The sequence below is a fragment of the Euprymna scolopes genome, chromosome 43, assembly GCF_053919585.1.
Source record: "Euprymna scolopes isolate OS-2025 chromosome 43, ASM5391958v1, whole genome shotgun sequence".
NCBI classification, from domain to species: domain Eukaryota; kingdom Metazoa; phylum Mollusca; class Cephalopoda; order Sepiida; family Sepiolidae; genus Euprymna; species Euprymna scolopes.
Genome location: NC_136524.1, coordinates 34,215,911 through 34,238,561, shown reverse-complemented (window position 1 = coordinate 34,238,561; position 22,651 = coordinate 34,215,911). Strand labels below are relative to the sequence as shown.

Sequence of the window (22,651 nt, the reverse complement as noted above, 5' to 3'; positions counted from 1 at the left end):
TAAAGGCATGTTTTTTTAATCCTAAAAGTCTTAGAAGGATGTGAACCAGAATTTTGCCATGGTCACCCATACTGAATTTATATTAAGAACAATGGCCTCCACATTTTGGCCAAGTTTTAGGAAAATCTAATGGATGAATCAAACGCCATGGGGCAAAATGTCATTTTTAACCTCTTTTGTGCACCTGGGGACACCGAATCCCAGTGTAAATGGATAACTGTGCAATTTAAGGCCTTAAAACATGTATATTTCAGTTGATCCCCGTGAAAAACCACTATATAGTTTGACATATCAAGTTTTTGTTGAGAAATATGAAAAAAGAGCCATAAAAAGGGGCGTTTTTAGGACTGAAAGTACCCGGGACGCAAACCAGAATTTTACCAGGGTAACCAATACTGGATTTATATTAAGAATGAGCTCCACATTTTAGCCAAGTTTAAAAAAAATCTAATGGATGGATCAAAACTTATGGGGCAAAACATGTCATTCTTGGCCATTTTGACCTCTTTTGGGCCCCTTGGAGGGGGGGGGGGGCGTACCGTAACTTTACCGTGCACATCTATTTAATGAAATACAATTTGTAGCAAAATTTCAGGAAAAACTAATGGACAGTTATCTGACAATCATCTGGACTAACGGACGACATTGAAAACATAGGTCTCTCCTCGATAAATCGGGGGACCAAAAAGTCATTTTTAAATGCTTAATGCGAGCGAATGTGTAGTAACAACAAATTGACCCTCACCCTGTGATTTTTTTTTTGATATTCATAAAAGTTATCTATATATTTATAAAAGGGAGGGAGGGAGGACGACTCTCAACCTATACACTCCACAAATTTTTGATCTACGGATTTGGTATATATGATATTCAGACACATTGGGGGTGGGGATGTAATTGGATTTTTATCTGTTTGTCAACTGTTTCACAACTGTGTTTGAGCGAATTGTTCAAATGACAGCTTCCTTATGTTAAGAATATGTTGATTTAAAAACCCTTTTTAAAGTCGTGGCAAGCTGGCTGAATGGTTATTGTACTTAACTCCCTTTCTTTAGGTTTTAGTTTCAATCTCAGCGTGAGTGTATTTTTTAATTTTTTTTTTTTAACTTACAATAAGTGAACTGTTTAGGAAAAAAAATGCAATACTCGCATGCACATGTCTCAGTTTGCTTTTACTGCATTTTTTTTTTTTTTTAAATGAAACGTTACATGCAATACTGGTCAACGCCAGGCAAATTTGCTACTTTTAATAAAAATACCTGATCAGTTTAGATGATTTTTTTTTTTTTTTTTTTTTAGTTCATCATACAGATTTTTAATAGGGGGGAATCCTGATCAAGAATCAAAATTTGTGTGTGTGTGTGTGTGTGTGTAGATTTTTAATAGGGGGGAATCCTGATCAAGAATCAAAATTTGTGTGTGTGTGTGTGTGTGTGTGTGTATATATATATATATATATATATATATATATATATATATCAATCAAAAGCCATACCTTGAATGTCCAATCATTCTTTCTTTGTCTCCTTCTTGTGATGAGCGCGACATTATTTTTCCTCTTGTACTGTTGTTAGTTGAGGAAAATGAATATGGTCTTGTCATAACATCTCCACGAGCAGGACTAACACCACCTCGCCCATAACGTCCACGACCTTCTTCGGCTGGTCCACTTAATGCAGAGAATCTGTTGGAAAAGAATTATGCTATTACTTTAAGATTGGTGAGGCTTCAACTTTCATTTTTTTTTTTTTTTCTTTCTCCCTGCACCCATGAAAAAAAGAAAAAACAAAAAAGATAACATACAGAGGTTGTTAGGAGCAATGTTTTACGGATCTACTCTGGACCCAATAGTCTTCCTGATCTTTTAACTCACAATGATAATTTGCTCATATTTTTATGCAGATGACACATATATGGCAACACTTCAAAGAGCATTGTTGATTAAGATCTTACCGATTTTCTTTAAATCTGGAGCACTGTGGTGCAATGAGAAAACAATCTTGTTTCACCACAATTTGAAATGAATGCTCTTTCTCTTGCAAAAAGCATCCTGTTTTGATAACCACCTAAAACTGACATTCACCTCAGATCTGTTACTGATGGAAGGGTTGGATCATTCTACTGCTCCTTTACTTACATAACAAGCCGAGCATGCAGGGTCCTCCTTCATGAGTGAACGATTTGGGCACAATTTTATCCCTATAATGCCCCCCCACCAGGGGGAGGAGGGCAACCAGAGTTATCCCACAAAATCCGCTCTGGCAAAAAATTTTCTTTTACCATGACTAATGTTTGTGCAAAATTAAAAAAAAATCCAAGGCATGGTTATTGAGAAAAGTGCGAACAAACAAATAGTAGGGGGACCAAAAATAAAATACATCTAAAGATGAAGTAAGATTGTTACATCTAGGAGGTGTCACACAGAGGACTCATTTCTTCCTACTTAAACTCGACTCCCATTTAGAGATCCACATGCTTGTTTTCAGTCTCTAATACTTCCCTTCCAGAGCAATATGCTTGAGTGGCAATATACCTTGTGATGAAGAAAAAAATAAAGGAAAACACTTATACATGTCTGGCTATACAGACATACATGAATTGGATCAATAAAAGTGAAACTGCACAGTTGGTTTCACCACTATATCTTAAGTTGCACCAGTTTGAGTCCATGCGTCACACCTTCGCATTGTTCTGCCTTTTATAAACTTAAATTGCTTTTTTATTTAAAAACAGTTTACAACATGTATAAACTCGAAACTGATAATTTTAATAAAAAAATAAAATAAAAAAAAAATCCACTTTAATATTTTCCCATGGCACAATTCAACTTTCCTTTGAAGTACATGAATCACTGAAAATATAGTGATAATTGCCTTTTTTTGTCTTCAAATGTAAATCAGAATAAATTTATTTTAGCATTCATTTCTCTTTTTTTTCAACATAAATACAGGTACAAACAGTGAGGAAACTTGTTACTAAACTAGTTTATTAGGTGACCAACAGATGGCTCTGTGTGTAGCACAATACTTTAGTTTGGTTTAATTATTTTGTTTTATGACACATCAACCTCTTTGGGTTATATAGTGCAGAATACAGTAATATTTGAAAAAAGTTTGATTCAAGTTTTTTTATATTTCCAAATATTTATTCACAGAGTTTGGTTTGTTTTATGAAAGAAAATTGATTTGTTTTTGACTTTGTAGAAATGATTTAAGTTTTACAAAGGGTAAAAAAAAAAAAAAAAAATGACATCAATGTTTGGTGGATTTTTTGTTTGGCAAGCCAGTATCTGTAGACAACCTGATCTGATAACACCAAATGCTCTAACAGGTATTACCAAATCGGTAAAAAGTGATACCTGGGAGCAATGGTAACTAAGGGCAACTCTACATTCTTCACAACCCCAAATGGAGGGGGGGGGGTCTCTCTCATCACTGGATACCTTTTAAGGCCGCAATTAGAACTAGCACTTCACCAATTTGTTTATACTGCATCCGCAAGGGGAAGTCTTTTATTCTGAGATTATATTATTTTGCTTAAATGAACCCGAATTATGGCTTCAAAATTAAAGTGGCAACTGTAGCATTATTCATATATTATTTATTTTATTGATTCACTTCAAAGGTTTATTTAAGTTTCTAATCATTCCTGCTGACATGCTCCTCCCTCCCCTATATCAAATAATAATATAGTGATTAGGTGTTGTCCTTCTTTAATGAAAGCATTTTAGATAAAAGTTACTGACTTATCAATTATACATGATTTTTTTTTGTACCCAGATCGTAGTTTTGTAATTAGTTTCTTTTTTATCCATGTATCAAATGTCAATCCGCCATTCACTATTCTTTCAATGATTTTGCAGACAACTTTTAAGTGCAATTGGATTGTAACTTATTAGGTCTGAAAAGAAGTTTTAGATTTTAACTATGATGATTATAATATTCTGTTCTCATAATTTACGAATGCTGCCTGTTGTCCATAATATATTGTCATAGATGGACAAGATAGACATACGATTTTATAAGGAAAGAAGGAAAGAGTCCGCAGGAATTCGTAGTATCTTTCATTTGAGACAATGGATTTGTTACAGGTTTTCACTACAGAATCTTTCGGTTCATTTGTTATGAAGGAGTGATTTGGGGAATTTTTGTTTAGAAATTAATGTGTTATTTTTTCTTTGATTCATTACTTTTTATTTTATTTTATTTTTAAGAGTTATTTTATTTTTTTCAAAAGTTCCTTGTAGGTTTACTATTTCTTTCTGGTGGCTTTGTATTTTTATGTTCTAGATATTTTAGCAGTGTATTGACCCCTGTCCTCTCCCCTTTTCTTTACCATGTTCCGTTTTTGTACTGAAATTAATTTTTGATCTTTAGGTATGCCATGTTTTTCTTTTAACCTTTATAAATGTCGGCAGATGTAGGACATTACAGTTATCAAAGGTTTTCGATTCTTATTTACAATTTAATGAAAAAAACTTATGGTGTACAAACCCAGCATGGAATGAAGATGTCATATTCCAAAAATCATATAAATTGATCAAGTACTTTACTTTTTTTTAACAAAGAAAATTTTAAGTACGAAGGAAGACATTTCTTGATCCACCATTATTTATGAATAAGAGAGAGACAACTTAATTCAAACTACCAAGTTTAAAATCAGCCTTGTAATGGATACAATTTACTGCTAAAACTTGTAAACCAGATTTTATATATATCTATAATATAAATCACACCTGCCTGTTTAAATGTATGTATGTATACTTGTATATCTGCCTAAAACTTTTGACAGAGGTGACAGATTTTCACGATATCAGTATAGTTTTGAAACTACACCCTTCAGATGACAAATATCGAAAAATTGGATAAAAATATTAATTCCTTCACCCTTAAGTGGGCACTTCCCTACAAGGAGGGGTCGTTTTTTTTCCACTGATATTTTCGAAAGTCATCCCTCTTTTCAATTGACTAGCCTTAATTTAAACCTTTGTCATTTCCGGTTTGGTGATGGGGGCAACAACGAAGATATCACATTTTTTTCCTTTTCACATTCTTTTCCCACTTCGCGGTACGGGTTTGAGAGCCCGCTTGCTACTACCATTTTTTTTTTTTCCTCTTAACACATGCCTCCAAACATTTGGGCAACGCTGGGCATTCAGGCTAGTATATATATATATATATATATATATATATATAACTGCTATATGATTTTTGGATTTTTGTAATGAGTCCATAAATCATAAATCTTTTTCTGTATTTGTTTTTTTAATTAAGTCAAATTCTAAATAAGAAACAGGTTTTCTTTTGAGATTTTCTTGAGCCACTCGGCATTCCTTTTGCAGCCATCCTGCATTCATAATTAAACCAAGTTTTACTTGGTCTTACAGGAAGGGAGAGGGGTATGCTCTCATTTTCTATTGATAATGCTGTATCTGTAAAGCACGTGTCAGGAATTTGGTGTATTATATATATATATATATATATATATAATTTAAATGGGAATTTGAAAACTTTGAAGTGTTGCATATAATAATAAAATCATTTTTATTTACTGATTTTTTTTTTTGTAAGTCCGATATTTCGCTAATACATAGCCTCATCAAGGTCGAAAGTCTGGTTTGTGAAATTTTTTTTCTTTCTTCTTCTTTATTTTGGTGTTATGGCGAAGAGAAAAGAATTTACGTTGTTCCGGTGATTTAAAGTGTACAATGCTCCAGTTTCGAGCGGGATTTAAAGTAAAAGATGGTCACACACAGTAAAAATTAAATGGGGGGGGGGGGGGAGATCAGTAAATAAACATGATTTTATCATTATATTCGACGCTTCAAAGTTTTCAAATTCCCATTTAAATATATATATATATATATATATATATATATATATATATATACCAACCAACGTGAAATATATACCAACGTGAAAATAACACTCAAGATGAGAACTGCAGTCCTATTAATCCAAATTAACCAATCATTATGAATTTTGGAACACAACTCAGCTAAACAATGCAATGTGGGCAATATTTGGTTTTATGCAAAAGGGAGTAAAGAGGGCCTGGAAATCATTTGTGAAAATTTAATAGGCATCAATAAATAATTTCAAAGTTTCAGTCTCTTTGATTTATTTAAAAGAGCACAACCTCCCATTTGAAAACCTGACCCTGAGATGGAATTTGATAAAAATTTGAATTCCTTATAGGAAGTTACTTGCAATTCTGTTGACATATCAATAACCACGACAGGGCTCTACGGACAAATTTATCTTTAGTTGATCTTTGGTAACTAAATATTCTTGTTTACTAGCCAAGTAGAAAAGTTACTAGCCAAACTCATATGATTTTTGGAATATGACATCTTTGTTCCGTGATGAGTACGTACATCAAAGATTTTTCTTTTTAATAAGTGTAATTGTAAATATGCACCAAATTTTCTGTTGAGACTTAAAAAGTATGAATATTTGAAATTCATCAGATGTTTTTTTTTAACAGTCTTCATTTAAAAAAAAATAAGAATACAGCAGAACACCCGGATATGACATTAAAAATTAGTAACAAAATGCTAGTACAGTATATAATAAACATGTATGTAATCGAATAACATTATAAATAACACCGTAAGGCGGGGCAAATACCATAACCTGGAAAAACATTGTATTCCACATTGTAACCTAAAAAAAAAAAAAAAAAAAAAAAAAAAAAAAAAAAAAAAGTATCCTATGGCCATGGTATTCCGAAGTTCTACAGTATAAGGTTTTATTAAACACTTTATTGTTTGAATAATTTGACCTTGCTTGTTTTATTTAAAATAATAATAATGGTTGAAAAGACATCTTTCACTCAGTAATGAGCCCTGGATGATAAAAAAAATAAATAATGTAAAGCCGTGCATGATAACCAAACAAACTTTCTCTTCAAAACTAAAATATTTCAAATTTACATTAAATTTGATTCATAGTCATTTGAAACTAATTGTTACGAGGTGCCTTCAATAAGTTTCCAGACTCTTTTGTACAAGCATTTAAAATCATTGGAGATTCTTAAAAATTCAGTATGTTATTGATATACATCGTATGAGATGACTGCCCAATTTATATGATTTCAGGTTTAAATGAACAGCTAGAGCAGGAGTTGGAATACACCCTACTAAAGCCTGATAGTCACAGCTGGTGAATTTCAAAAATATAATCTGGACATGAGGATACTTTAGAAGAACGATATACAATAAAATTTTGTTTTAAACATGGAAAAAAAATGCCACAGAAGAATGCTTCAAACTGCTTTTGGATAATCTTGCATGAATCGAGCATCAGTTTTTGAGTGGCATAAGAGATTCAAGTAAGGTAGGGAGTCTGTGAGGGATGATGAGGGATGTAGGAGGAGCAAGGAAGTCAGAACACCAGAGTCGATTGGTCAAATATAGAATATCATGGATAAGAACCGTCTTGTGTCTATAGAGACAATGAGTGCACAATTTGACGTCAGTGTGGGAACTGTACACACAATTATTCCCGAGAAATTGAAGATGCAGAAGATTTGTGAACTTCATCCCAAGACTAACTCCATCTTCATCACATTATTCGATCAAGATAGACATCAAGACAGTTACTCACCCTCACTATAATCCAGACTTTGTTCTCTTAGTCTTGTTTATTTGGTAAACTCAGGGAAAACCTTAGAGGTTCTCAATTGAGGAGATTAAAGACGCTGTGATTGACATTCTCACACAAGAGGACTTCCATGGGGCCTTTCAGAAGTTGTTGGAACGGTACAACAAGTGCATTGCAGCCGGAGGAGATTACTTTGAAGGCGAGTAGAGTTTCATGTGTGTACTACCAACAAAAGTGTCCATACGAAAAAAGTCGGGATACTTATTGAAATGCGTGCGAAAAAAATACATGCTGTTAATTTCAATATGACATGAATAACATTAGCAACTTAGCTTTATTGACAAATCGACACACAGCAGTAAAATGACGAGTGGTCGGCATCGAGGTGCGCGGTGCAGAAATGTCTTCATTGCTTGATTGTTGTCGAGTGCCTCACTCCCTGTTGGGCTTTTATTTTCTTTTCACAAATCGGAATTTAATCTTTTCTTTTGCGTTTTTAGTAATTTCAATCCAGGTTAAAATGTAGGGCATCCTATTGTTTTCATTTTAAGTCATTTTCTTCCATAACCGCAACTCTTGATAGGAATGATGTCATCGCTAGGTAATTGGTGATCTATGCCATTGCGTGCGTACATTGTGTATATATCTACGTCCGATATTTTTTGGCATTGCCCATCACCTATCTAACATAATTAAGCAAGATTCCCTGAATTTCTATTTCTTTTTAAGACCTCTTAAGCTTGAGCCTTAAATTAGAGATATTTTCAAAATGATGTAATAGATTTTGATCAAAATTAGAATACAGGATTCTAAACATAAGATTCAACATCATTGCATCTTGATTTTTACAGATCAAATGTATGCTTATAAATATTTTTACCAAGTAAAAAAAAAAAAAAAGAAAAAGAAAAAAGAAAAGAGTATTTTACCGGTTTCCAGGAGATCGTTCAGATTCTTGCGAACCTTTAAGGCCACCACCACTGCTACCACGTCCCCAATTACCACCACCTGGTCCAAGCTGAACATTATCGATCTTTTGTTGCTAAAGAAGGAAAAGGTTTTGGATAGATTACACCAGAAGTCATTAATTAAATATAAAAAATACAAAAATAATAAAAAATCAAAAATAATAAAAAATCAAAAATAATAAGTTTGAATAAAAATATTACCTTAGGTAAACGTAATTTATTTGAATCGAATGGTATCCGTATTTGCTTGGACGCTACTGTATTCCAACCCCCATCGTCGATAGGACCCACAGATCCGCGTTGGCCTTGAGTACCTAAAAAAAAAAAATAAATAAATAAATAGTGTACTTTATTTGTTAATAAAATTAAATGCAACAAAAACTTTGTAAAGAGAAAAGGAAAAAGTGTGAAAGAAAATAGAAAAGAATGCCTGACATAAAAATAAAATACTGAAGGACAATAGGTGAGTCTTAACAGGATTAAACAAAACAAGCCGTTTCTTATTCCAATCCATAATATAGCCCAAATCAACTTCTAGATCAACTGCATATTTAAACTGATCCGAGGAAGATGGGTGAGAAGCAATACCATAATAAAGGGTGCTGTTATCAGCATAAATGGTAAATTTTCTGAATAACATTTTCTGGAAGGTCATTCGTATAAAGAAGAAACAGTGTTGGACATAGAATCGAGCCCTGAGGAACATTGGATTTGATAGGAAAAGAAAATGAAAATACTCCCTCAAGAGCTACTTACTTTCAAGCTTCAATCAGAAAGAAAAGACATAACACTATCAAGAACTTTACCAATACCATAACCTCGATATGTATGTAGTGTAGAAGGGTGCCCCACACTGTTGAAATATCAAGCACATTGACTCTACCTCTCGTCTGAATCATCCAAACTGACAGATCTGTTTAGTTATAACAGTTAATAACTCAGCTGTTGAATAAAAACCATGAAAGCCATACCGAACATCATTAAGCCCAGACTTCAAGAAAATGAACAAGCCTGTTCTTGACCAACCCTTCAAAGACTTTGCTAATAACAAGTGAGAAGACTAACAGAACGATATTTAGCTGGCTCAGATCAATCATCAGCAGTTTTAAAGATAGGGACAACAGAGGATTCCTTCCAATAAGGAAAACAAGACTGAGACAGAGATTAAATTTTGAGAGGATATATAGAAGAAAGTTCAGGTGCACAATGTTTGAAATCAACAACAGGAATCAAATCAGGACTGAAAACCTCAGATTGGTCAAGACCAGCAAGAATTCTAGCAACCCTCTTTGGTGTAATAATTACAGAATCAAGAGTGATTAGATTTTGAAGGAAAATGTGGGAGAACAGAAAGAATTATCGATAAGAGAATCATCATCAAAAAGACAAGCAAAGATCAGCCATATCCAGAAAATGAAATGACCTGGAGACCATTAAAAAGAAAAGGAATAGCAGACTTGTTATCTTATGACAGCAACCTTTTGTTCATAAGACAACAGCATTCTGCATCTAGTCTGGTGCACTGCAACATCTTCTATGATTATACAATTCAAAGCTGGAGTTGGTTCTCTGGATGCAGGCCTGTATGGATGATAAGACCTAGGTTTGCCCAGTTACTAGAGTCTCCTTCTCGACATTGCAGACAAAGTCAGACGGAAAGGCAAGCCAATGCAATTGGAGCCAGCACAGCTGCAACAGCTGCAGGAGTTGCCAGAAAAGTGTTGCAATGCTTCAAGATCCACCTATCGGGACTTCAAACCGGATTTTTTTGTCAGGGTTTACTCTCTTAGCTTTTACCTTTCCCAAGGTATCCACACAGCAGAGGAACTATTTGGCCATAGCAAGCAGATGAAAATTTGAAAATTTTTTTTAAATTTGGACAAAAAAATAATGGGTATTCTCATCGCAGTTAGGGTCGTATCAAAATGAAAGTGAAATCCTTAAAGGATTCTTTTTAAAAAGAGTCAGGTGAAGGAAACGTGAATTTTGTAATGTTGCAAATTTTGAAAATATTTCCAATTTAAACAAAAATGGAGATCCTAATTGTAGTTCTGGTTGTATGAAAAATTATGTTTCCCCTATTAATTAAAAAAAAAAAAAAATCACACAAGGTGACGTTTTGAGATAAGATAGATAAGGCATGAGAACTGTAAACGGCAAAACAGTACTGTCTGTGTACACTATATATCTGCAGCAGTATTCACCTGAGGAGATGAAAACATTTTCTCCAAAGGTGGAAATGTCAAGGGAATATTAAATTCACAAGTTGTCCCCGGTTGCATGTATACCTCAATTACAGGAGATGTTAGGTCTCTAAAGTTCTTGCAGGGAGGTGTTGATGCCCTCCTACATAGAGCATACACACACGGTTCTTGGCCTTCGGGACAAGATCAAAGTGTAGTATTTGTTCTTCAGATGCTGCACTTCTATTTCATGTTCTCTTTCGGTGGAGGAGAAATCCTTCACGACTGAGACAATTTTTATTTTTGTACCTTTTCTCCGCGTTAAAAAACGACTCTGGTGTCTAACTCTGTCCCGTGGGGAGGCATAGTAAATAGGTACATAGAGCATACAATATTTCTATATAGTCACCCATCTAGAAATGACCAGGCTCAACGTCACTTAACTTCTGCGATTTAACAATAACTGGTGTGTCAACATGATTATGCCCTATGTAACCGTAGCATTTAAAAGGCAATAACATCTTTTCATTAAAAATCAGAGAACTTTCACACCTAATGAGCTACACCCTCTTTGTATGATAATTGGATGGATAATGGATGAAAAAGAATTGTATATATATTTTTACTCCCAAGTAAAAAAAACCAAACAAACTTTGAAACCAAGAGCAACGGGACTTATTGTTTATTTATTTATTTTTTTTAATTTCTACCTTGTCTGCTTATCATTGTGCGCTTCCACATTATCAAGACCCGCCTTGAACAACAGAACCCAGTCACACACCTTGCAGGTTCATAGATTTCCAGGATTGGGTGGCAAGGTTTAGTGTTTCCTACATAATTTCTTGAGCTTTGCTCGGTCTATCTTGGCTACTTCAAAATGTTCTGCACCTCTGTATATCAGTACTCTCTACTGCTTGCGATCAGATACTAAGGACTCCCAACGGTCAACAGAGACATGAAAGCTCACCAAACTCTTCTTGATGCTATTCCAAAAACGTTTTTTGGGCTTTTGCCAAGGAGGAGCTCACCATAAAACAACTGTTTAGTAAGTGTGTGTGTATGTATGTGAAAAAAAAACAAAAAAAAAAAAAAACAAAAAAAAAACACACACACATATATACGATGGCCCCTGGACACATTTTTTTGCAAGTTACGATGGGGAATACAAAGTTTTTCCTGTCCCTGGTTACAGTATTTGCTCGGCCTTATGGTGTTATCTATGTTATTTGATTATATACATATGAATTATATATTGTACTGTATTTTGTTACTAATTTTTAATGGCATATCCCCCCCCCCCCCCGGGGGGGGGGTCTGCTGTACCATAATAATTATTTGCTTATATACATATGTATTATATGCTGTACTATATTTTTATTACTAATTTTCTATATGTACTGTATAAAATTTTTCTTGGACCTCATCTATGGCCATTTCACCTTACGACTTCAACCATGGAACGAATTAATGCTGTATCCCAGGGTTCTACTGTATATAGAATTAATGTTCATATAGATAATAGTTCCAAAATTATTTTTATGGATATAAATGTTTGATAATTTTTACATGGTGCAGAAATGATGTCTTGTTGAATTCAATAAGGTCCTAGCAAAATTATATTAACTTCACTTTAAATGCTTAGTGAATTTGCATTCTCGGTAACACTCGGCTAATGTACTTCCTAACTTTTGATGCTTGCTGCTAGAAGCAGTGACGAGGCTAATTAGTTCCTTCATATTTTTCTATATACATATATCTCTCCTGTGCATGTACTTTTTTTTTTTTTTTTTTTTTTAAATGTTTTTCCGATGATTTTTTCTTTTATTTCAAGTTTTTTTGGTCTTATTTAAAAAAAATTACTAAAATTAAGTTTTTGTTTTTTTTAAAGAGTTGTTGAAAACACTTTCAAAAATTTTTCAAAAATTTTAATTAAGAATTATTGCAATTAGAAACATATAAATTTTAAAAAATTATTTTTTTATAATTTCATAAGCATGTTTCTTATAAAATTTCAAATAGAATGAAAAATTATATTTTTTAATTTTGTAATTTAAAGTTCAAATAAAAAATAATTATTTTTATAATTTTGTTATTGTATTATTTTTCAATATCTTTTTCTTATATTTTATTTCAATAAATCGCTTCACAATAAAAATTCTGAAGAACAATAAAAGTGAAGGAACTGATTTTCCTTGTCACCACTTCCAGTAGCAGACACACTGGAAGCTAGGAAGTATGTTAGCTGACTTATATACTAAATCCTCATGAGGAAGCGGAAGCAAGTAAATAGGAATTAAAAAAAAACCCAAAAAAAAAACCCTGATAAATTAAGGATATAATTGTTTTTTTAAAATGATAGATATGTAAAAACAAAACATTTCATTTTTTTTTTTTAATATAGAAACATTTAAATATACACACACACCCCACGTTTTATTTAAAAATAAAACTAATTGTAAATTTACTATATATATATAATTAATTTTTTTAATATCAATCCGTTCGTTTTTCTGGAATGTCTATTTTGTTTACCAAGGTCGTAGTTAGCAAAGATTAAAAATCTGATTTAAAAAAAAAAACCTAAAAACATTTTTATTATTCTTTTAAATCTTAGCAATTCCATCCCCCATAAGAGCAGAATTAGACACAAAGTCAGTTTTAATGTTGAAAAATCACACACTCAAAAAAAGCATGCACTGATTCTTCACAACCCTATGTCAGAATGGGAAGCTACCCAGCCGACTTTATCTCTAATAATAATAATAATGATGATGAGAAAAGATTAACTGTCTTAAAATACTAGTGGCACATAAATTCATAAGCGAAACTGATTCCGCACCTGAAATTTTATTTTTTCTATGTTTTAAAACTTTTTACATACTCCCTAGATTATAATATCTACAATTTGCGAAGGGACGTCATCTCTAAATTTATTTTGATTGACTTTTATAAAATTCACGCTATTCCTATTCCATCTTCTCACATGTTTGTCTGTATTTTTCGTATAAAAGCAAAACTAATAGCAGCGAACGTCATTTGCCAGCCTTGTCGGCCAGGACCTCCAGAAAAGCAGTTAGCTTTGATCAATGTGGGGAAAACCTTTCATATCAACAATTGCTATTCATTTAGAAAGCTCCCCCTTCTTGGAAGGGAGCTGGTTTCCCCCAACATCGTGGGGGAAATGAATAAATGAAACAGCGGCAAGCTGAACTGGCCTTCAACCAACGTTCATTTCTGCGTTTACTTAGCAAGTCAACATGTTGATTGACATTACTAAATTTTAACGCTTTCCATTTCCTATGGCTTCATAGGATAGCTGTATATGTTCACACATTTTCTTTCACTTTCTTTTCTGCCTTTGCACCATGGGCTCGAACTTGCCTGCCTACTAACACTATTTTCTTCTTCAAACACCCAGGCAACACGTATCACAGGTTCGAGCCTGCCCACCTACTAACACTTTTTTTGTTAGTGTTTGACACACACCTCCAAACACCTGGGCAATGCCAGGTACTTCCGCTGGTCTATTATATAAAGGGCTAAATGGGCGTGTGTGTTCGCATATGCCCATGAATGGTGAGGATACTTATTTTGCATGATACATACATTGTTTTTGTTTTTTTTTTTTTCCCTTTGTATTCAGAAAAAAATCCCAGAATTCCACCTATCTTATTTACAAAGTGATAATTTGGTGGTCTCAGTACCTAAATTAATTTGCACTAAAAGGCTACAATGACCAGGAAATTAAGGATCATCTAATATATAAAAGGCAAAATGTGTGTGTGTGAGTTTGTATGTCTTGCAAAATCTTTTGACAGTTCCTTACTACTACACCACCTAAACACCCGGGCAATGCCCCCCCCCCCCCCCCATATAAAAAGGGCAAAATGTGCGTGCGTGAAATTAGGCAAAAACATTAATTCTGTCACCCTCAACGGGGCAGTTTTATACAAGGAGGAGTCGCTTTTTTCATCAACATTTTTGCAATTCATCATCTCTGTTGGATTGACTGCCCTTAATTCCAATGCTTGTGTACCTCCGGTTTCGCAATGGAAACATCAGCCCCCCCCCCCCCCAATTTTTTCCTCCTTCGTGTTACGGGTTCAAGCCTACCTACCATCTAGTTTTTATTTAAAAAGAAATTTTTTTTTTTAAACACCTCTCTTTACCTGGGCTGCCTACTGTTGCTTATACTCCCTCCCCCACTTTATATTTTATTTCATTTTTTTTTTTTTAAATACCTCTCTCCACCCTTGGGGTTCCTTCATAAACTACCTCTCCACACCTGGATAATGCCGGGTACCCTCACTAGTTTTATATAAAATATGAAACTGATCCTCACTTTAAATTCTAAAATCATATTTTTCTTTTCTGTAAAGTAGACTTTCACCCCCCCCCCCCCGAATTTATTGGAGGTCGGAGATTGCTAATATACTGAGAATTCTTTCTTTATGACAGATAAACATCAACAAAACTGAACATGGGTGTGCAGGTTTGTTGTTTTTTTTTTTCATAAATTTAACATCTTTCTCTTACTTCTGCTGCCACCATTATTGCCCCCAGGTCTATGGTGGATGGTCCTTTGCTGGGCAGCTGCATTTTCCAACATTATTTTTTTTTCTTTCTCTTCTTGCGCTGCTTCAGCATGAATTTGTTCAATTGTTTTCGGGTTGTTCTCAGCACGTCTTGGTTTCCATTTGCATTCCCTTAATTCCATAACATCTTGTAACATGAATCGAACTCTTGACGAGGTTTTTCTTTCAGACACAATCTTCTTCATTTGTTGAAAATATTGGTCCATTCTAGGCTATCAAAGAAAGAAACAAAAATACTGATAGGCACGTATAGAGATAGGCACAGATATGTTTAGATGACTGTAACAACGCAAACATATGAGAATTTATGTACGTTGGAAGAACGGTTGAGAAACAAGGTGATGATTAGATCGTTTCTCATTGTTCCATCTTCAATCAATAATGTGCTACAGCACGTCGAAATTCTGATATATCAGTAAGAAATGAGAAATCTTTTTTATTGCTGTTTTTCAACAATTCCATTGTCACCATCTCCTAACACAAACATGCACATACATCTGAAAACATTGCTTCTCCATTATTAGTCAAAGGTTGAAAAAATTAATTTTCATAAAAAAAAAAAACCAATGATATCGATTTATTTTTTTATGTCACTAACTACAAACAATGATATCTACTTAAGCGTCACGCCACAATTAAATATTACTTCATTATTACATAAAACATCTACTTTCTGATATTACAAAATAACGATTCTGCAATATTTGGGACGTGATGCAAACACAAGGAAAGTAACTCAGTTTGGAATGCTAATGATTATTATTTAAGTAAAACTTTAAAATTTCTTTAAAAACTATTTTCATTCATAATTTTCTACTTTTATCATTTCTTTTTTTTTTTTGAATTCGTGGATATCTTATTAACTTTGACATGACAAGTAGATATGATTGGTTTTACTTGAAATTCAATCTTTTGATAACAAAGCACCACGAAAACTAAAAATTGTTTACATATTCGCTTTTCTTCCAAGACTTCCGAGATTCATGTACGTTTGTGTTTTGCTTTTTTTTCTTTATATTCAGCTATTAATTCCATAATTATCTTCATACACGCCACGCAATGCATATACTTTAAAAGAACACAAAAAGTCCGATATATTTTGTAATCATATATATAAGCTCTGATCAACAAAATTTTTATCTGCAGCATTTTAATATACCTTGGTAATTCATAGAATTTGAATTAAAAATAAAATAAAATAAAAAATACATCTTTGATATCTGTACTCTTCATGGAACAAAGATATATTCTAAAAATCATAAATTGATCAAGTAGTTATTTAAAAAAAAGAAAATCGAATTTTACAATTTTTAATAATTAATAATTTTTGACAGCCATTGCAGAGGACAACTATTTGAACTACTGATATCAGAAGCAGCCTACCAATGATTATAATTTACTATTAAAAATTATTAAAAATAGTACAAGAAAAAAAGAAAAGATTTTCTATGTAAAAAACATACTTGATCAATTCACATAATTTTTTGGCATATGACATCTTCGTTCACTGATGAATATATACAAAGATTTTTCTTTTTTCAATTCTAAATAAGCACCATGTATAGCATCTATTTTATTTTGAAGAAAAAAAACAACCGGTGTTTCATGATGTCATTGTGATAAGTAATAATTATCGAACTAAAGTTTTCATTATATAAAAGTAGGCTTAAATATAATAGTTTAATTTATGCAGATTTCATATTTATCATTATAGAGCCAATTTTCTATTATATTGTGCTCAATGTATATGATTTCCTAAGTAAAAAAAAAAAAAAAAAAAAAAAAAAAAAAAAAAAAAAAAATGACTTATGTGCCATCAGCTAGAATCAAAATCAAAACACTTAATTGTCACCGGCTAACAACACATGCATATCAAAACTTGACAAATCAATGCAGTTAAACGTATAAAAATATATTTGCACATGTGTAGAAGATAAATTATGTCAAACAATGCTGCCAAGTTCCAAATTTTGACCCCATAGCAACTTTTTTTTCTGCTAAAAACCAAATCTATTACATTTCACATGTTTGAATACACCATATATCAAGTTTTAAGTCTACAGACCAAAAATTGACAGAATAGTTTGGTAGAGTGTTTCACAGACAGACAGACAAGGTCACTTACATAAAGTTCACTCATCAGAAACTAACAAGATATAAGATTTATTAGAAAGCCATTATCATAAACAAGGATGCTACTTACTTTGGCTACTTCTAAATCCAACTCTTTACCGACAGTCTTTAATAATCGACATAAGCATTCTAAACTTTCTTCATCTTTCGACCGGAGAAGTTTGAAGAGACATTCGTGCATTATATTTTCCGTTAGCATCTTCAATTTAAAAAGTTCACCAATAAATCTGTGAAGACAAGAAAAGTTATTTAAATAAAAATTAACAATTATACCCACAAGCTTTTTGTATTCTATTACTTTCATGGAAAGTGTTCAGAGTTCCAATCTGCCCCCCCCCCCCATTCACTGCAAAAAAAAAAAAAAAAAAAAAAAAAAAAAAACTTTTATATCTACTAACAAATACTAAAGAATTTCCCTTCTGTACCTAAAATTGAAAACTTTCATGAAAAACTTTTTTGACAAGAACTTCCCATTTTGCCAGCCAACTACATGATAATTTTAAAATCAAATGTTAAGTTATTGTAGATATGTCTACTTACATAATCAATTTCACATTATTCCTAATCTTATTAAATATATGACATAAAAAAAAAAAACTGGAATTTTAGGAAGATTATTATTCCAGAAATTATAGCAGTAACTGGACTTAAAAAGAATTTCTAAAACTATCTGGCAAATATACCAAATGATGAACCAAATGAAAGAGAGATATGAACAATTGCACAGTTAGAATCTTAAAAAAAGATCTCAGTTGGAATGAACATAAACAAAAGAAAATTTAAAAAAAGTGTTACTGATAATTGCATTGACTCTTATCCTTGAGTAGCCTTCACACCTTGATAAGGTGATTAACTATAAAAAAAAGAAAAGAAAAGAAGCTTACCGAATATTTCCAACTGATCGCCGTTTTGCAGCTGAAAATTCTTCCTCTAATTCCGTTAACCTTTTCTTTTGTTCCTCCTAAAATGATAGAAAGTTTTTTTTTTATAATTTAGTTTAAGTACCCGGTGTTGCCAGGTTGTATATGATATATTTGAATATTTTGTCCTTGTACATTATAATAAAATAGATTAAACAAAAATTAATAACGGTGAATAAATATTTCTTTTTGTTACAAAAATCATTCACGGAAACAAACTATTCTACTGTAAGCGAAGTGTTGTCTTAAAACTAATGTGAAACAGAACTGAGAATTTGACCCCTGCTGCTGCATTATAATGAATTTTGGACTCTTATGAAAACTGCAAAATGTGAAGAAAGAAATTTTACTTAAAATCTAATGATTATTTATAATTTATTAGTTACGAAATTCTTTTTTTGTATGAAAATAAACATCTATTTTGTGTTATAATTGTCTTAAAATTATTTGAATGCAGTAAATGTTTCAGAAAAATTTTGTAATAAACAAAACAGAACCATGAACACAAAAATTTGTAAGGTAATTTTTATCAGAGAAATAAACCTGTATTTTGTGTTGTCATAATGTCCTGTGTAAGAAAGCTCTATCAGAAAAATTAAAAGTAATAAAAACACTTGCATTAGGAAAACATTAATTATTTATTTATCTAATCGAGAAATAAATATAAAAAAATACATATATAGGTATGTTTTCGTAAATGTAAAGTCTGAAAACAAAAAAAACTACACCCCCCCCCAAAACACGCATTCGGAACGTTAGAATTTTCGGTACTTGTGCAGTGTATGAATTATGTTGAAAGAATATTTAGAAAGCCATTTTTAACATGTGCACGGAGGCTTTTTTTTTTTTTTTTTTTTTTTTAAATGTTCTGCACTTTCACCTAACAATTTAATAAAAAAGAAAGATACCATATAAATTTAATTTAACTTTGAAATCCTATCTGAAATGTAACACGGTGAATACACTGCAAAAACACTGAATATTTCTTTGAATTCAATAATTTAAAATCTAATCGGTCGAAGAATAATAATAAAAAGATATATAGATATGTGTTCGTGTATTTGAATTAATCTCTGGAATGCTTATTTTTGTAAAAATAAAGAAAAACGCATGCACTCGCAAGCGTTAGACTTTATATTTTAATTTAGTTATATTTGTTTGTCTAAGTGATAAATTAATAATAGAAAAAGATATACAGGTTCCTTTTCGTACTTACAAATTCAAAACCGCGAGTAAAATTTACTTATTTCATTTTTTATTAAATACAAAGACATGAAAAACATTAGTTGGTGTCATCAGCTAGAATTGAAATAAAAAAATCTAGCGTCCCAGCCTCATGTTGTCTAAACAACTGGAAAGAATGAAACGAATATGCACATGTGCATAAAAAATTTTTAAAAAAAGAAGTCTGCTTGTGGGAATATACATTTTGCATGTAAATTTACCGATTCATGTACGCGATATACATGTATGTAAATAAAGATATTATTCGCTTATAAATGATCCTTGGTTAATGAATATTATTTCCCGAGAATTTCAGTGTTATGTGACCAGTAGTTTAAGAGTTTACCTGTTAGATATTTACACACCTACATACATGTACTGTTTTATTTATATAGAAGGACATAGAGAATGCAAAAAAAAAAAAAAAAAAAAAAAAAAAAAAAAAAAAAAAGACAAGACAACTTTAAAATTACATACATTTTTAGCATTTTTAATCTCTTGTTTCTTTTTGTTGAGCGTAGCTTCTTCAGCAATAATTTCCTCAAACTCCTCTTGACATCGGGTTATTAATAACTTCCGGAAATTAACATCATCACCTGGTTTTGTAATAGATGGAACTTTTAACTGAAAAAAAAAAAAAATAAAATAATTAGTCCATAAATATTCACTTTAATATCATAAACGTTTATAAAATCTTGCATAAATACAGATTTTCTCTGGTCAATTTTTTTCCTTCAATGTAATAAATATACTGCGTAATCTGTCATTTTCCATTATATATATATTTTTCTTTTAGAACGCATACGTAAAAATGTTTTGAAGCCATCCAATGCAAATAAACAATTTAAGATGTTCATCAATTTATTTCAGGAAAGATACTCGTAAAGACTTCTTTTTTTTTCTCTTACGCTTTATATTTTTAGGCAAGACAAGTCTGTTAAGTTGTTTAAATATGTGTTTTTTTTTTTTTATTAGTCCAGGAATGCACTTGGCGTGTGCTAAAGGAATAACTGGTTAGTTTCCTGTTTTAAAGGCGCTGCTAAATAAGAAATCAAAATAGAACATGTATGTAAAAAATACGTTTTAGAAGCTATGCAACGCAAAGAATAAACAATATAAAATAATATTTATTGATATACTTTGGTGAAGAAACCTGCCTTTACTGAGTTTATATTTTTAAAACACATATTAAAAGTGTAATCCAGATACAAGAGACTTCGCCAGCCAACTCTCTTATATCAGGGTTACATTAATATGTAGGTTACACTGTATATTAACACTTAACATCAATTTGAGATCAGAGAAAATGTCTCCTTTATCCGTTATAAGGGGGGGGGACTCTTATATCCAGTGTACACTGTGTGTGCGTGTGCGCGCGAATACACACACACACACATATATATATATGAGAGAGAGGGAGGGAGAGAGACAGACACACATCATAATTCATTCTTTTTTATTTTTGCATCTGATATATCAACAATAAACTCCTGACGAGTTTGTTGGCATAAGAGGCCCCAAGGATCTTGTATATCATTTTTAAAGTGTTGTATAGTTTTTGTACAGCTAAAAGTTTATATCTATAATATAAAGCTGACCGTCTGTGTGTGTGTGTGTGTCTGGTCACGAATAGGTTCCTATATGGTTGACTATTAAAGAAAACTAATCACATATAATGATAGATGTATTGAGACACAGGAACAAAATCGCCACTTTGTATTATCTGGGAGAAAGAATCAACTTTAATCGTGGTAGCAGGTGAAAAATTGCTGCCATCTTGTTTAGATCAAAACAGAAAATGACCATTTTGAACTGTTTCTTACGCTTGTTTTCACCAAATTCTATTTTTTTCTTCTTTAATAAATAATTTTCTACCTCGTCGATTTTCGTAATTTTTGGATACAATCATCTTTAAAAATATTAGGAATACGTAGATACCATTGTGTTCATGTGAAATTCAGTTTTACGATTTCTGAAATTTTGCCCCAATAGTGTAGAAGCACCAATTTGTTTTTTTTTTTAAACAACTTTTTAGTCCGATCATAAAAGTACCACAGGCAAAATCAACAAAAATGTGTGTGTGTATATATATATATATATATATATATATAAACACACACACACACGTTTTTTTTTTTCCCCTTTTAGAGAGAGTGAACTTTCAATTAACAACTTTTTTCCCTGTAAATTGCAGATTTAGCAAGTATCAGTTATTTTGAGTCCAGCTTGGTTTGGCAATTCATGTGATTTCAACAGAATGGAGCCACATAGCACACAATACTATCAATTTACTGAGAGAAATATTTGATGAACAAATTTCACAAACCACACCCGTTAATTGACCATCTTGTTTATGAGATTTAACCCCATTAGATTATTCTGGGGCATATGTAAAATCTCATTTGTACATTGATCAACTAAACATTATTCGATGTGTTGAAACACAGCTTGATTTAATCCACAAAGTTGTGAAAATTGGACATCTAGATTATGTCATAGATGCACAAGTTGACCTCCACAACATTGCTTCCAGCCTGGTGGAAGAGCTGAACCGATGAATTTATGAATTAAATCTCTCATGTTGTTGAACATAATCATACCAACAAAGGCGCCTGGCAAAGAGATTTTTAGAGAAAGTGGATCCTGCAGAATTGTACTGTTGGGAACAAACTATTACCAATGAACATGGAAGACATGACGTAGGCAGTGATAGTCTGGTCACTTGCTTGCATAGGCCAAGTCTTGCAGCCATAAAGGAGAATGATGCAGACAAGGGCTGGTAGATCCTGAATTTAGTGTTCAACCTTATTGCTTTCCCTGCTGCGATCAAAGTCGACAAAAGGCGGAGTGAGCATTGCTAATGGAGTTGAAGAGGTCTTCCTCTCCTTGACCTGTTGTGATATTTGAACCGATCAACCCCTTCTAAGATTTCTATGTTAAGAACAACCGGCTGTTTTTCATTTGGAAAAAGGCCTGCTATTAGTAACTTTGTTTTATTGGCATTCATCTTCATGCCGATCTTTG

At 32.3% G+C, this 22,651-nt stretch overlaps 1 protein-coding gene across 20 annotated transcripts in view; it reads right to left on the bottom strand.

Moving 5' to 3' along the window:
* The window catches only part of LOC145268276 (eukaryotic translation initiation factor 4 gamma 3-like), a 222,638-nt gene that overhangs the window by 13,315 nt on the left and 186,672 nt on the right, over positions 1–22,651 (bottom strand). For all 20 annotated transcript variants that reach the window (XM_080123658.1, XM_080123651.1, XM_080123653.1 and 17 more), the window contains 7 exons: positions 20,105–20,251; positions 18,368–18,444; positions 17,554–17,710; positions 15,292–15,562; positions 8,774–8,886; positions 8,534–8,646; positions 1,496–1,684 (listed from right to left, as the gene is read on the bottom strand). In XM_080123658.1, the coding sequence (XP_079979784.1) occupies positions 1,496–1,684; positions 8,534–8,646; positions 8,774–8,886; positions 15,292–15,562; positions 17,554–17,710; positions 18,368–18,444; positions 20,105–20,251 (1,067 nt within the window). The remainder of the gene's footprint in view (positions 1–1,495; positions 1,685–8,533; positions 8,647–8,773; positions 8,887–15,291; positions 15,563–17,553; positions 17,711–18,367; positions 18,445–20,104; positions 20,252–22,651) is intronic.